The sequence below is a fragment of the Mus musculus genome, chromosome 11 (assembly GCF_000001635.26).
Source record: "Mus musculus strain C57BL/6J chromosome 11, GRCm38.p6 C57BL/6J".
Lineage (NCBI taxonomy): Eukaryota > Metazoa > Chordata > Mammalia > Rodentia > Muridae > Mus > Mus musculus.
The window spans coordinates 53969839-53986283 of NC_000077.6; the positions used below are offsets into that span (position 1 = coordinate 53969839).

Here is a 16445-nt window from a genome sequence, read left to right on the forward strand (position 1 = left end):
AATGTCAAGGGCTGTGGAAGAGGCAAGGTACTCTTGCAGGGAGTCTAAGAGGCAAAGCATCCAGCAAAAGATAGAGGCCAAAGGGCTGACAGTATTTTCTCTAGACCTGCTCCATCAGTTCTGCTTGGGCTCCTATCAAGGCAATGGCCCTTCAGTCCCTGTGGTATTCTAAACTGGAACATCTGATATCATACTCAAATAGGACTAAACCCAGTATGCCTTGGAGCTATGGACTGGGACCCTGGAAGCTGGGTGTTAAGTGCTACTTTGTGTTAACTGGTTTTCTAACCTCACCTAAGGCTCTGCCCATCACACCAAACAGTGCCTTAATTTCCTTGCCTAGAAAACAGAAACTGGGGCAGGAAATAGGCTTCTCTGTTTGCATTTCCACCATTCAAAGTGTAGTTTCACTACAGTTACCACGACAAGGAAGTGATCTGTGCAGGGAAGAGTGGGGTACACAGGGAAACAGTGACACTTAGGTATTTAGATGTCTCAGCCCAATATGGAGCTGGAAGACTAGCAGACAGTCCAAACAGGGACTCCAGTGGTTCCCAGAAAGATATTGCTTGATCAGAGACTGTGTATAGAAGGAGACTTTCCAGACCTTGGCAGAAGCCATGCATGGAATGTTGTGGGAAGGAAGCTTCCTGGAGATGGTCTACTGTTTTGCATGGCTGCAATGGGTACACTCTGGAGAGGCATGAACCCCCAGAGACTTCATTCCAGGACTGCTTATTGCTGCTGACATGCCTTTCCTTCCAATATTACATAGCCTAATGATTCCTAGGTAGTAGCCCATTCTACTGGGCAAATTTCCTGCAGGTCAACATGAAGATGAACTTTCATTGAATTAGTGATGTTTAGATGTATTAATGACGTTATAGAATTCCTGATTTGGTTCAAACAATTTTAGCAAGTTAGAATAACTGGTAGAAAGTTTAAGGAGATGGCTTTAGTAACTTGCCAGAAAGATATAATAAAGTTAGGATCAAGAATAAAATGTGTCCGTCCTCGAAGAATAGTAGGTAAAGACTGCATAAAAAAGATTACAGTGAGTTTTCATGCACTACAAACATGTAAATTGCACTAGGAAGAAGAATAGGCTTGGAACAAATTAATGATCAAGGAAAAATATTCATTTTAGGTCAGGTCCAAGGTTGAGGCCATAGGTGTGCACAATGATAAAGTAAGGCCATGTAAAACTATTGTTTTGAATTTATAATGAGCTTTAGAATGAAACACTGCTTTTACCTTATACTCAGTGTCCTGCTGTAACTCCCTCTGTGTAACATTTTATCTCTGAGGTAATATTTCTTACTTAGAAGACTTTTGTCTAAAAATCTATAAAAGGCTGAAAGCAAAAACACAAGAGGAGTGTATCTCTTTTCTGCTTCATCCAGTGTGAGTCTCTCTCTCTCTCTCTGTGTGCAAGTGTGTGTGTGTTCTTTCTTTTTCTTTCTCTCTGGCTCATGAAGAGTTAATGAACTCAGAGCCTCCAGCCTCATGCCTGGCCAGAAAGTGGTCCCTGAGTTAAAGAGTAAAGAGCCCAAGTAATTAAACTTCTTTTCCTAATTCCCTACTGTTATCTGCAGGAGTCAATTGCCAGAAGCCATTAGCCTAGGCTTCAGAATAGTAAGCAAGAATTAATTGGCAGAAGTCATCAGTTCTGGCCCCCAAATATTAAGAGGGAGTTAATTGCCAGAAGCCATCATCATCTTTTACCTCTTCCCACTCCCCAACTCTACATCCTACCTCAGTTTACCTGGGTGTCAAAGGTGGTCTTTGACAAAACCTCACATGTACAGCCTCCCTCATGGGTATCTAGACCTACTTCTCCTGGCACCAGACTATTGTATGCCTTCCGAAGAGCCTGCTGCCTCCCAGGATTCAACACAGAAAGGGTGTGTGCTGCTTTCATAAAGAATCACTTCCACACTGGTGGCAGAAAAATTGGGCCTCTCTGCTGTCCTGGGCTTATGTCAGTACCACACCAGGGTGTGGAGGGCAACCTAGAGGCTTGACATAGAGAATCTCCATTGCTGCCTTAGGCATACTACTAGCTTTGAATTAACATTTACTTAGACGGGCTAAGTTGGGTGGTGATCCCCAAAGGAGGGAATAATTGGGGTTATTTGATCCCCAAGTCAAAGAGGAAACAGTCAAAATGGACACAGAGACAAGCAGGAGTCAAGTATTCTGAACATCTGGATCTAGATGTTCTCGCTCCTCTAGGCTCCACCTGCCTTGGTGGTGCCAGCACCCAGATATCTGGTAGGTGGACAAATGTTACCAAAAAAAAAAAAAAAAAGCCAGCCAATTCTGGGCATGATTGAGGCCATAAAGCTGAAGGAAACAATGATGGCAGACAGCTTTTGAACTTCTGTAAAGCCATATCATAGACAAAATATGGCTGCTGACATTCTTAAGTATGATGAAATGTATTACTTTTGCTAAAACAAAGATGGCATGCAGGATAAGTTGCTGTAAGCTGTTTATCAACATGTCCCATGTGATGGTTGGGAACTGATATATCCAAGGTAGCCAAGAAATCCACTCAGAGGGCTGGGTTGTAGCTGAGTTGGTAGAGTGCCTGCCTAGCATACATGAAATCCTTGCTTCAATCCTTAGTACTGTATGGTGGTTCATCCCTGAAGTGGAAACTTAAGGGTTCTTTGGAAAGTTGGTTGGATGGTGTTTTGCTGGGCATGAATACATGAAGGAATATTTCCTTAAAGTAGACACAGGTGTGAAAGGATAAGGCTGACTTATGAAGGAACGTTTCGTTGAAGCAGACACAGGAGAGAGGAGAGAGGATGTTCTGCTAAAGCAAGCACATGAAAGGATATGTGATGAAGGATTCTTTGCTAATGACATGCATGTATTGCATGTATTACATTGCGTAGTTGAGTTGCATTTGTGGGGACACCATAGAGAGAAATGCACCAAAACACTTCTGGTGGTGTACAGCAGTTTGTTGCTGCTTCTAAGGACTTGGGCTGATTGGATGCAAGTGCTCAGGCAAGACACATGCTTAGACAAGGCACCTACTGAGGCAAGATACTTGCTGAGGCAAGGCAATTGCTGAGGCAAGGCTGGTTGAACATGTGATGTTTGGAGCATATAAATAGGATTTGATGGAGTGACTGAGACAAAGCTTGGCTTATTGGTACAGCTAGCTGTGCAATGCCTGTGGGTCTCGCGTCTTCACTAATCTTCGCTTCCCTGAAGGAGACACAGCCTAGAACTTCTCCTGGTATTCCTGTTGGTCCCTTCTGCTGACTTGAGCAGAGGCTGAGGCTCTCTGCTAGGTCTCTGCTAGGTCATGTCACCACTGTTGCTAACCTAGTTCTGCCAAACTGGACTGCTGGTGTATCCATGATGTGTTTGAGAGTGGATCAAGCTGCTGCCACCTGCTAACCTGTGAACTGAACTGCTGATTTCCAGACAACACAGACGGGAGTTGCTCCAAAGAACCTTCCTAAACAGGTCCACTTCCCCAATATCCTTTCTTTCCCACTACTTCTGGAGGGTGGTGGGTTACAAGGAAGGTTAAAGCATTTAAGAACCATCATTAAAAACAGGATTTGAAAAAAAAATTAAAGTTACAAATCCCAGCTCTTGGGAAGAAGGATCAGTATGTCAATCAATATTCAAGATCTGGTGCACACCATGGAGGAGTTGTTGCAGTGGGCAAGTGAATTTCCTGGAGATGTCCCACCGTTCTGTACAGCTGCAATGGTTGAACTGTGGGGAGGCACAGCTCTAGGAGCTTCGTCCCAGGATTGCTTCTTGCTACCAATGTGCTTTCTCATGTTTGTCATTGCTATATTCCTCATACATCTGGCACAGGGAGACCCTTACTGCCTATAGCCTGGTGTGATTACTTCCTGGGTGATAGCCCACTCTGTTGGGCAAGTTTCCTGCAGATCAACATAAAGATGAACTTTCCTGAGATAATGCTGTTTAAATCAATTAATGATTTTGTGGAATTCCTGATTTGATTTACATAGTTTTAGGAAGTTAGATAATTGATAGAAAGTTTAAGGAGATGGTTTAAGTTGTTTTGCCAGAAAGATGTAATAAATAGAATTAAGAGTAGAATGTGGCCTTTTCCCTTGTAGAATAATGAAGGCTACATATGTTAGTAAAGGAGTACTGTGAGCTTTTTTATATGTTACAAGCATGCAATTGTATTAGAGAAAAAAGTAGGCTTGGGATCAGTTAAATGATCAAAGAAAACATTTCATTCTGAGTTGGGTCTGAGTTTCTGGATATTGTGATCTATAGATTTGGCCACAGGTTTTGCTGCATACCATAAAAAGACAGGGTTATGAATAAAGAGTAAATAATTCTATTATAAGTATAAGAATAGAGGGTAGATGATTAGCCAGTTTAGCTGAACAAGACTTCAAAAATAAGATGTAAGATAGATGAAGATCTATTTCTTGGTAAATACAAATTGTCATCAGCTAAGCAGATGAAAATACAAATTGTCATCATAGCATAATTAAAAATACATTTAGTCCAACTTCAAAAGTCCCATAGTCTATAACAGTCTCAACAATATTAAAAGTTCAGTCTCTTCTGAGATTCATCTAATCACTTAACTGTACTCCCCTCAAAACTTAAAAAGCAGATTACATACTTCCAACATCACAGGATATACGTTATCATTCCATAATGTCTTGGTTGGAATACTGACCAAAGCAGGACCAAAAAACCTGCTGGGCAAGCTACAAACTCTGCATATCCATGTCTGATATTAAAGTGCTTTCATATTTCCAACTCCTTTCATCTTTGTTGACTGTAACAAACTTCCTTCCCTTGGGCTGGCTCCACTTCTTTAGCAGTTTTTCTCTCAGCAGGTATCCCATGGCTCTGACATCTCTAGCATCTTGGGTTATACAAGGCAACTTAAACTTTATATCTCCTTGTTCCAATGTATAGGATCCAACACATGATCTGAGATCCTCCAAAGGGCTTGGGTCACATCTCCAGCTCTGCTCTCTGTAGCACTCTAGGCTCTGGTTGACTACACTCCACTGCCACTACTTTTCCTGGTAGTCATCCCATGGTACTGGCATCTTCAATATGCTAGGGTCTTCTGCTGCAACTAGGTTTCACAATAGCCTCTCATAGGCTCTCTTCATGGTGCCAAGCCTCAACTCCTTTGCATGATCCCTTTATTCCTGGGCTTTCAACTGTAACTGAGGCTGCACCTTCACCAATGACTTTTCCAGGCCTCTCAGGGTGCTAAGCCTCAGCTGCTCTCCATGACCCTTCATGCCTTCAAAACCAGTACCATCTGGGTGATTCTTACACATTACTGAGTCCAGCCAAAGCATGAGGTACAACCTTGGCTACTTCTGGAACACACCTTCTTTATGCTCTCAGAAAACCCTTCCCAGAAGATTTTACCTCAGTGATACTGGTCTCTTCTTCTCTCATCATTTTGTGTCTTAAAGGCTTCATGAAGGGCTTGTCTTTTGGGCTTTCCATTGTGGAGGATTAGGTTTTACACACTGTATCCACTCTAGCATTGCAGTTTCCCTGAGCCTTAAAATCCCTTCATCGACGCTAAGCCAAGGAATATGAGGCACCTCCAACTCCTTTTCAGTAGGCCATCTTTTGAGAAACGCTTCAGCCAACCATTCAAACAAACTTCTGACCCCCTTTTTGTAACTTGTGAGCTTCCAGATTAAACCTAGAATCTCCACTCAGAGGGCCCATATCAATAAACTTAGCTTGATCTAGTTTTATGTTTCTTCCACCATTATCCTATGTCCTTAAAATCCAGTCTCACACATATTCCCCAGACTTCTGCTGGAATGAATTAGCAAACTCTTTATTCTCCTTAGTAGTGTAGCACACTTCCTCATGAACTAGCCTTTCTAACCTTCCCTCTAGGGGCCTGCCTTGCCTTGAGTCTGGTTATAGGTCTAGTGGAAACTATTGGTGGGCCTTGAAGAACAGTAGTATTGTCTTGCTTGGCATTTTCTTCAGAGAAAGTCACTGCTGGTTTATCAAACAATGAAGGATTAATTTTTCTCAGGTGAAAAAGGCAATATTTCAAGGGGGTGGGGCTCTGGGTACTACTTCCTCAGGTGAGGTGAGATTCCCCTTGAGAATCTGAGGATTTAAAGTTCTCAGCCTTATTAGGGTCTTCCCACACATCCCCACCTCAAGTCATTTTTTTTTGACAATTAATGCCCTTACTTTAACTGCTGAGGCTGTCTGAGGCTGAAACTTGAATTTTTGCTGTAATTCAGTCAAGTACTTTGGTTTGATTTTTCTGCCAACATGAGTTATATGGCTGCTGAAGAGAAGATTCTCTCCAGGGGTACCTTAGAAACCTTTAGATTGTTTTTCAAATCTGGAGCCCAGTCAATGTTATCATACAGCTCATTGCTTTCCATTACCAATTTATCCATAGATGCTAAGAGCAACAAGCCAGCAAAATCATTTTCCTTATTTTCCCCCAAACTGTAGAAATTTTTGTATACCATGTCACCTAATCCATTGCCAGTCACAATAGATGGATCAAGATAATCAAAGGCATTTACTTCTTTAAGTTTGGAATATAGTTTCCACCATGGCCTTCAATATTCTCCAAGCTCCCAGTGTCTGGAGAGGTTTCAGTACTTGAAGGCATTCATACATTAGAAGGCGCTGACAAATTATTACGTCATTCCAGATCCTTAAAAGATTCATCCTTATATTTCTGCTCCTCTAGAACCATTCCAGGTACCAACTTCTGTATTAGTCAGAGTTCTCTAGAGTTATAGTATGGAATGTCTCTATGTATTAAGGGAAATTACTGGAATAACTTTCAGTCAGTAGTTCAACTAAGCCAACAATAGGCAGCTGTGAATGAGAAGTCCAAGAGTCCAAGAATCTAGTAGTTACTCAGTCCCATGAGGCTGGGTGTTTCAGCTGGTCTTCTGTATAAACTGGGATCCTGAAGAAGTTAAGTTCTAAACAGATGCACTGGCAAGTAAGTGTAAGCAGATGAAGAATAACAAACACTTCCTTTTTCCATTGTCCTTACGTAGGCCCCCAGCAAAAGGTATGGCCCAGATTAAAGGTGTGTACCGCCAGGCCTGGATTTGGAACTTGCTCTGTCCCAGGCTGGTCTTGAATTCAGAGATCTGTTTGCCACTGTCTCCTAGGATTTAAGGCATTTACTATCTTGCCTGAGCCTAAACTTTTCATGGCCACAGTGCCTCAAGATCTGCATCACAGATGTACCCTCCATTTCTGAATTGTAGTTTATTCCAGATGTAGTCAAGTTGACAACCAAGGATAGCCATCACATAGTGGAATATGGTGGTTTCAATATGCTTGGCTCATGGGAAGTGGCACTACTAGGAGATTTGGCCTTGTTGAAGTAGGTGTAGCCTTGTTAAAGGAAGTGTGTCACTGTGGGGGTGGACTTTGAGGTCCTATGCTCCAGTTCCACCCAGTGTGAAAGAGTCTCCTTCTGGCTGCCTCTGGATCAAGATATAACACTCTAAGCTCCTCCTCCAGCACCTTGTCTACTTGCCTGCTGCCGTGCTTCCTGCCATGATGATAATGGACTGAACCTCTGAAACTATAAGTCAGTCCCAATTAAATGTTGTCCTTTAAAAGAGTTGCCTTGGTCATAATGTCTCTTTACAGCAATGAAATCCCAACTAAGACAATAAGCTTACCCATGAACCTAGTATTCCTGTACTCATCTGACCACTGAGCTATACAACTAAAGCACTTGAAGCCCAAACTATCAATGCTTCTATTTGGTGAGCAGATGGGTGTAATTGGCCACGAGTCAAGATTCATGTCTGGAGAGCTGTAAGAGGAAAACCAAACTTTGAAAATCTAGAACAGCTATGACCAGAGGTTTATACTTCTTTCTAGTCAGAAATGTGTTCAACTCGGGTTCTCTGGGCTCAAGGGTATATTAATATAGCTGCCAAGTATTTTCAAACTGTTCATCTCATTTCTGTCTCAATCAAACTGTTAAGCTTTCTTTCAGAGGATACCATGACCTCTTTTGGCTTCCACAGGTACTACATTCATGTGCTATTTCAAATACATGTATGCAAAGCACTCATACATGTAAAAATAAATCTTTAAAAAAAAAAACAACTTAAGCTGGGCGTGGTGGCACTTGGAAGGCAGAGGCAGATGGATTTCTGAGTTCGAGGCCAGCCTGGTCTACAGAGTGAGTTCTAGGACAGCCAGGACTACACAGAGAAACACTGTCTCGAAAAAACAAAAACAAACAACCCCCCCAAAACTAAACAAAACAACAACAAAAAACTTGTTAAGGTTGTTTAAAAGAGAAAGAATCATACCTTTTATTTATCATTTAATTCATATGTTAGTGTGATACTTGTCTATGCATATGTGTATAGACATGAATGTCTACATGGAGACTAGAGGAATACAGTGGGTGTTCTGCTTTATTCATTTGAGACATGGTCTCTCACTGAACTGTGTTGCTGTGTCTGGCTTTTCTTTCCATGTTTTTACAAAATATTATTTTAAAAAAATGTGTGTATGAGTATTTGTCTATGTGAGTGCATGTTACATGTCCTGAGCAGAAGACGGTGCTGGATTATCTGAGACTGGAGTTACAGGTGGTAGAAAGCTGCCTGGTGTGGGTTCTAGAAACTGAACTCAGGTCCTTTATATGAGAACCTCTTTAATTCTTTCCTCCATTTTTTTCCCCAAGGGGCTTGTATCTAAAATTAGGTCTTTCTTTATGATTGAGCAGTAAGCACTCTTATCCACTGAATTATCTCTCTAGCTCCAAAAAGTACCTCTTGACCTCATACATAATGAGGATTATTTTTCTATTATGGGGATAGAGGAGTGGGTACAAACCCCAGGTGCCCAAGTCACTAAACACATCCACATGCACCATTAAACAGCATGTCACATCCCCCAGCTGAGTGACTGAGAAATGTCAAAGTCACCCAAGAATAAAGTGTAAGGGAATGAGGAATTAGGTTTCCATCGCTCTTCAGAGTAACCTTACATGCCTTACCTAACCTCTTCAGTGATCTTGTCCCAGAATACTGTGGAAAAGACTCCATACCAACAAGTCACCCTGGATAGATCTGCAGACACATGGGTCCTTAAGAAGTAACAATCCATCGCTGGCAAATGGAAAACAGTTTCTCCTGGGGCATGGCAAGACTTCATTTTGGGGTAAGGATAGGTGAGGGAAGAAAGAATAACTCCAGAAAGGGTAGAGAGTTTGGAACACACGTTTCTTTAACTTTAAAAAGTTCTGCAAAGAGTCTTTCCTTTCTGAACAGAGGCTAAAACCTGTGGTCTCTTCTCTGGAGCAAGTCTGAATCCGGCCCCTCTGAATCACATCACTACCTCGAGAAAGTCCCACCACTCAGGGTCTCAGGGCATCTCCTAGGGGCAGAACCTTCTGGACTCTATCTTCAATGGGACCCTATGGACGGATGGTCTGCCAGACATTTGTCCTCTGAGGGGCGTACTATGGCTAGAAGTCATCTCATAAAATGTTCTTAAAGGATGCTCATCACCAGGGAGCTTGTGGTTAAACTAAGGAACAACCATTGCCTGCGATGTCACCAGACCCTGACAGGGGGGCTGTCACCTACCTCTGTCACGATGGTGGACAGGAAGATGTCCTTGTCGTACTCCCAGCCATCCAGGCAGTTCTCCTGCTCCAGCTGCTCCAGGTCCACGTCCCGTCCCGGCTCCAGCCCTAGCTCAGAGAAGTTGGCGATGGTGGCCAGTCGGTAGCGGCGGCATTTCTGAGGCACCTCTGGTCCGTCCTTCGTCTCCATCGGGATACTGTGGTTGCGCCACGCGCTGCTCAGGTTCACGGTGTCTGGTATCCGGCAACGGTGCTCCGGGATCGCCGTCAGGAACACGGCTGACAACCCAGTAAAGCCATTGGGGATGATGCTGGCGCTGAGCAGGAAGAAGATGAGGCGCTGGAAGGTCCCCCACTCGCCCAGGAAGGCGGTCACCTCGTCGTAGTCAAGCATAGAGTCGGCAGCCCACGGCGTCCCGCCGGGAATCCGAGGATACTCGGGCGCAGTGGGCGGCGCACGGTTTGTCCGTGCACGCGGAGCACCAGTCACTCGTCGAAGAGGAGTTCGAGAAAGCGTCGGGAGACGTTTTCCACACGGAGAAGCTCGTGAGTTCCTCCCGCCGCCTCAGACCCCGCCAGCGCCAGAGACACCGAGGACGTGAGGCCATGATGGACTCCGCGCGGAGTCTGGCCTAGACTGCAAGGCCGGCCGTGCAGTCCTGAGGCGAACCGTGGGGTGGGCGCGGCAGGAGTCTGAGTGATCCGTAGTGGGCACTGGACGCGCCTGTACGTGAGGCGGGTCTGGTCCCGGTCTCCGAGCTGGCTGGACAGTGCGGAAGCGGGATGGAGCCTGGCTTCAGAACTGCGCGGGTGTGAGGGAGCCTAGGAGTCCCTTGCCTACTACTCTGAGCTGTTCGCTGAGGAACGCCCTGAGGTAAAGTCCTTCCCAGTCGAGAGCAAGCGAGTCGGGCTGGGGGCGGGGCCGCTGTAGTCCCCGCCCCGAAGCTGCTGCTAGAGGGAGGGACGGGTCTTCTCAAGCCACACCCCCCGAGCGAGTCGGGCTGGGGGCGGGGCCGCTGTAGTCCCCGCCCCGAAGCTGCTGCTAGAGGGAGGGATGGGTCTTCTCAAGCCACAACCCCGAGCTGGTCCCCAGGGCTCCTTTGGGGGAAGTTGTGACCAAGCTGGGTGTTGACTTGGAGAAAGGCGTAGGATTTCGGTATGAAACACCCTCTCAACTTTTTGTTATGGGTCAGAAAGGGATTGTATCCCACCAAAAGTCTTCTCCTTCAATGGACCTGAGTTCAATTCCCAGCACGCATTGGAGGCTTACAACCTTCTGGTAACTCCAGTTCCGGGGGAACTAATCCCCTTTTCTGGTCCCCTGTCACATATAGTGCACAGACATACATGCAATCAAAACGCCCACTCACATAATGTCATATTATAATAATCATTAAGAGATTGAGACAAATTTTGAGGCTGTGGTCATGAGGCTGTGGGCAATGAATTTCAATTTCTAGGCTCTGTTCTGTGCTTTATGTTTTTAAAGATTAAGAAATCATTCAGTTATTCATCAAATCGACTTAAGCAAATATAAAAATTTAACTTCAAGATTAAGGATCTTAGTCTAGGATTATACCCTCAAATTAGTTATTTTTTACAGTTAATTCAGGAGCTGACTGGTGATCTACATAGTTCCAGGCCAGTCAGGACTACACAGTGAAACCCGTCTTAAAACAAACACAGAGCCTTACAATGAAATCCATTGTTTTGTGCAAATAGTATTTCCTAAAATTAAAAAGATAAGGTATAAAAATAGCAATTGTGTAATTCTAAAGTAATATTGTCAAATGAAATGAGAAGTTACATTTATAATTTTATTTATTTATTTATTTACTTATTTAGATGGGGCCTACTGTATTTCCCTGGCTTTACCTGCAACTTTGGTCACAAATGACCACCTGCCTCATCCTCTCTAGTAGCAGGGACAACAGGTGTGTACAGCAGATGCACATTATCATTAAAATTGTCTTGGTAGCTGTTGTATTCGTAACTTTTCTGGTTACAGAGACAAAAGCAATTTAAGGGAGAAGAGGTTTGGGCTTGTGCTTAGAGGGTAGAGTCGGTCACTCTGGGAAGGCCGGGTGGCAGGAGTCAGCTTGTCACAGTCGCCTCAGTCAGGAAGCCAGGAGAGAGAAATGCTGGTGCTCAGCTTGCTTTCTCTCCTCTTACTTAGTCCTGGACCAAAGGCCATGGAACAGATGCTGCCTCTCTGAGGGTCACTCTTCTCACTCCAACTAATGAGATCTAGAAGCTTCCTCACAGACACCTAGAGGTTTCTCTCTTAGGTGATTCTAGACCCTGTCAAGTTGACAACAATAATTGTCACAGCCATATTAATAAAATGTCCAGATCTAGTAAATAAAAATTTTACGTGGTCAGATTCAAGTTTTGCATAAAGAACTAACAATTTGAAGTATCGTTACATATTGGTACTTGCAGGGACATGTGAGGTTGAGATGTAAGTGGCTGTCCTGTGTTCTTTCTCCCTGCCAGTGCTCATAGTAGAAGCCTTTAGAGCTGGGGTGTGGCCTCACATGCACCAGACCTTGGATTGGATCCCAGTTGTGTAAGAAAAGCTTTTCCTTAAAGAGTATGGAATTAATTGTAAGACTATGTTATTATTTTATTATTAAGTTGGCATGGAAAGTATTGAAATGCATTTGATTCTTATTAAAAATCACCAATCCCTGTCTTTCATATTAAGTCTTGGGACTTCGGTGTGTATCTTATAGGATGTTTCTGTTGAATCTAGTGAAGTACACATTTAAATACTCAGCAACTACTTCTAGGTAGTGGCTACCCTGTTGGGTGGTATTATTTTAAGGCCTTTAAAAATAAAATATAAATAAAATAAATTTTTAAAAAATTTGGGTTGTTACTAATAATTTGAACATTACATGATGTTTCTGTCTTAAGAAAGTGCATTTCAATGCTTCTTTGTTTTCTCCCATGGGCTTTCCTCTCTCTCTCTTTCTTTCCTTCTTTCTTTCTTTCTTTCTTTCTGTCTGTCTGTCTGTCTGTCTTTCTTTCTTTCTTTCTCTCTCTCTCTTTCTCTTTCTTTTCTCTTTCTTATTTTCTTTCTTTCTTTCTTTCTTTCTTTCTTTCTTTCTTTCTTTCTTTCTTTCTTTCTTTCTTTCTTTCTCATTTTGAGGATTTAACCCAGGGCCTATGCATGCTAGTTCGCTTTTTTAAAAAATTTAAAAAGTTATTATTATATTTAATAATTATTAAATAATTAAATAATAATAATGAAGGAGGGTATATATTTATTCTCCTTAGGTTTTGATATCACATCCCCATTCTCCGTCATCACTTTGCTAACTGAGCCATCGCCTCAGATCTGGAAAGAGTTCTTTGCCTGTTGGTGTTCTGCTTATGTGACTCAGTGTGAAGCCACTGTTGAGCAGGGTCTGCAGATCATCAGTGGACTAACAGCACATCTACTTGATGATGCTCTCAGACTTTCCAGCACAGGGTGGCAACTACCCATCAGAGACTCAGGACCTGCAGTCCAGATAACCATTTGGTTACAGCTCCATATGAGTTCAATTAAAAAACTGCTCTCATTTTGAATGTGCTAGATCATCTCTACACTTACACACACACACACACACACACACACACACACACACACACACACAAGCATTGTTACCATCTAATAGTTGTGATAATTTTATTTGGATAGCATTTATACGTTTAGAAATGTGTGTTAATCTTCATATGGATTTTGCCAGTCCTTGACTAACACATTTTCCAAAAAAAAAAAAAAAAATCTTACAAATCAATTTCATTGAATAGTTAGTAGTCAAGACTATTTAGAAATGTTTGTTCTTGAAAACAAGGCCATCTGGAAGAGTGGCCCAGAATTCATGAGATAGTGTGCATTTCTCCACAAGTCCAGTTTGGTGCTCATTGTTTCTGTTAATCCCTTTCAGCAGAAAAGGCTTTTGATTTGTTCTGTTGAGACAGGGTTGCTTGTGGTAAGACAGGCTGGTCTTACACTCCTGCTGTAGCCAAGGATGACCTTGAACTCCTGATCTTCTGTCTCCACCCCAAGAGCGCTGGGATTGCAGGCTTGCTCTATCACACCCTGCTCATTGTATACATCTGCTTTTCAGTTTGCCAAGTGCCTTGGAAACCTCGTTAGAATGCAGTTATTAGAACCTTGGGGCTTTCTTCTCTGTCCACTGAGACTGTTGATTTTTTCCCACATCTGAACCTGAAAATAAAACAACCGTTGAAGAAAATTAAGCAGATGGAACTCGCCTCCCCCAAACACCAAACTGACATCCAAAACCATGTCCCCATTCAACCAATGAAAGACATGTGAACTCTAAAGAACCTCATGGGTGCAGATCTCGTATGTTAGGATTTCAAGAGACTAATCAAGCTGCTTTGTTGATTAAACACAAAGCTTGAATTTATGATCCAGTTTCCCTGGAGAAAGAATAGAGGGGTAACAGGAATTATGTCAATCATGTCGATATGATTGATAGAGAAGACTTGAAATGATTAGACAGACTCTTTGTTGTTGTTGTTGTTTTTGTTATTTTTAAAGACATGGTTTCTCTGTGTAGCCTTGACTGTTCTGGAACTCATTCTGTAGACCAGACTGGCCTGAAAATCAGAGATTTGCCTGCCTCTGCCTCCTAATTGCTGGGATTAAAGGCTTGTGCCACCACCATTCAGTGATTAGATAAATTCTTATCAAACACAGGCACCTGTAAAATTCTGTGACAGATCAGTATCTACACACACAGACTTAGCTTTATTATGGCCGGCCTTGGCTTTTATCTTACAGAACCCCCAGAGCAGCCATGTGAAATAGTCCCACGTAATAAGTGGGAATATGAGGGCTGAGGAAAGTTAATAATTTCTCCAACTTTATGCTGTAGGTTTGAAATTTGAAGCCAGGCCAGTGCAGCTCAGAATCTCAATTTCTTCATCATGCCACTGAGCTTTTAAACCTGTCAGACAGGGCTGCCACAGAAGGATGGTTGGCCTTTGCCTCTGGGTCCTGGTTCAGAACTCCTAACTCTCTTGTAGTTTCCTGGGTGATAGAGGGCAAAGTGTTGCTTTTGGTTCTCTGAGGTGGCTCTTAGATAGCTCAAGCATGGGGACTGGTTGCCAGAAGGAAGAAGCCTTCATCTAGGAGCACAGAGCTTTTTGGCTCTGCTCTCCCAGCCTCTGCAGAGAGGAGGATAGGGCTAGAGTTAATGACCAATCAACCCCACAGGATGGAGAGTCTGCAAACAGTGCGGTTTGAATCTTCTAACGTCTCACTGTCAGGAGAGTAGTGCACGCCGACCCACAGGAGCAGATACCCCACACTTAGGGTCCTTCCAACACACATCTGTCCATGTCCTCCCTAAGACAGTGCTGACAGCAAGGGAAGTGTTTTCCTAGGGCCTGGGGGGACTTTCTACCAAATGACTGAACACGTGGATGGGAGCTGTGGGGACCCCAGACTTTGTAGTCAGGCAAGACAGGAGTGAGAGAGACTTGTGACTGAAAGGTATGGGATTGAGTCCTTATGCCAGTGGGGTCTGATGCTAACTGTAGTGGCAGAATTGAACCAGATCGGAGGATGCTCAGAAAGATCTCAGAAAGAGAAAAACACATGAATCGCATAGTCCCCAAAAGACAATCTGGATTTTAAAATTTGTGTGCATGCGTGCGTGCGTATGTGTGTGGGTGCATGCATGTGCATGTAGGTACATGTTTGGTGTCATTTGTTGCTGCTCTTCAGCTTCGTTTTTGAGGCAGTGTCTCTCTCTGACCATGGAGTTCACTGATTTGATCAGATAGGCTGGGCAGCAAGCCTCAGGGTTAGCCTGCCACTGCTTTCCCGATGCTGGGATTATAGATGAAATACTGGATCATACATGGATGTTCGGGAACCATAGTGTTAAATAAGCTTTCTGTATAAGCTGCTCTTTGTCATGACATTTAATCAGAGCAACAGAAAAGTATTTTATACAGAGGATAGCTTGAGGAGATCAGCGCTCTCCTTCCTCTCTGTGGGCTCAAGGAACGGAACTCACATACGTGCCCAGATTTGGTGGTAAGTGTCCTTACCTGCTGAGCACCTCATGGGATCCTGTATTTACTTACACAGATGGATGAGTAGTTTGTTTTTCATGCATATGTTGCATACCTACTTTTTATCTTCTTTAAGTAAAATTTCCTTTCCTTTCCCCACAGATTGCAGGAACTTGGTGTATCAGCCTTGTCTACGTTGGTGATGCAGACATTTCCCTTGTTGATTTTGATTTTTTTTAGTTGGTTGGTTTGTTTGGGACTGGTTCTCACTATATAGGATGGCCTTGAGCCTTCTATCTTATGGTATGTATACCTTTCTGTGCTCAGTTCATGTTAAAAAAATTGTTCTTGTAGATTCATGATTTCATGTTTTTAGTCCTACTTTTTCTTTCTAGAATCTACCTTGATGTCTTTGGAAGGATTCTACTTTTTTTTAATTCAAAAACATCTAACTGAATGTTCCAACAGCTTTTTACTGAGTTCTCCTATTGATTTTTTTACATGTATATGTATGTATGTATGTATGTATGTATGTGTGTGTGTATGTATGCATGCATGGATGAATGGATGAATTGACATTGAGGGTTCATTATGTGACTCAGGCTGGTCTTGAACTCCTGTACTCATGTGACCCTCCTGTCTTATCTTGTCTTGGAGCTTGGGCTACAGGTGTGTGCCCTGCTCTTCCCAATGGATTTTAAGTTGATACATTTTGTTTTTGTTTTTAAAAATCATATTCTGAATTCTCTTCTTTTCTTGGGCTTCATCCTCAACT

General features: G+C 43.0%; 2 protein-coding genes and 1 long non-coding RNA gene across 16 annotated transcripts in view; 1 reads left to right on the forward strand and 2 right to left on the reverse strand.

Annotated features, from left to right (window-relative positions):
* Nucleotides 1–10495, reverse strand: part of Slc22a21 (solute carrier family 22 (organic cation transporter), member 21) — a 30380-nt gene extending 19885 nt beyond the window's left edge. For 3 of the 7 annotated variants that reach the window (NM_001362202.1, NM_019723.3, XM_006533804.4), the window contains exon 1: nucleotides 9627–10495. Coding sequence is in view for 4 of the 7 variants with exons in the window: in NM_019723.3 (NP_062697.1) it covers nucleotides 9627–10019 (393 nt within the window). In the remaining 3 variants the exon portion in view is untranslated. The remainder of the gene's footprint in view (nucleotides 1–9626) is intronic. The other 4 variants (XM_011249156.3, XM_006533805.4, XM_030246191.1 and 1 more) reach the window with 4 other exon arrangements.
* Nucleotides 10193–16379, forward strand: Gm30927 (predicted gene, 30927). 2 transcript variants are annotated; one of them, NR_168634.1, is made up of 4 exons: nucleotides 10193–10499; nucleotides 11471–11559; nucleotides 12122–12194; nucleotides 15833–16379. It is a non-coding gene; the product is annotated as a predicted gene, 30927 (long non-coding RNA). The 2 variants fall into 2 exon arrangements; NR_168636.1 differs by lacking the exon at nucleotides 15833–16379 and adding an exon at nucleotides 12908–13202.
* The window catches only part of Slc22a4 (solute carrier family 22 (organic cation transporter), member 4), a 46926-nt gene continuing 43757 nt past the window's right edge, over nucleotides 13277–16445 (reverse strand). For 5 of the 7 annotated variants that reach the window (XR_003949460.1, XR_003949459.1, XM_017314588.2 and 2 more), the window contains one exon: nucleotides 13285–13847. Coding sequence is in view for 5 of the 7 variants with exons in the window: in XM_017314588.2 (XP_017170077.1) it covers nucleotides 13772–13847 (76 nt within the window). In the remaining 2 variants the exon portion in view is untranslated. Of the gene's footprint in view, nucleotides 13848–16445 lie in introns of all 7 variants that reach the window. The other 2 variants (NM_001330304.1, NM_019687.4) reach the window with 1 other exon arrangement.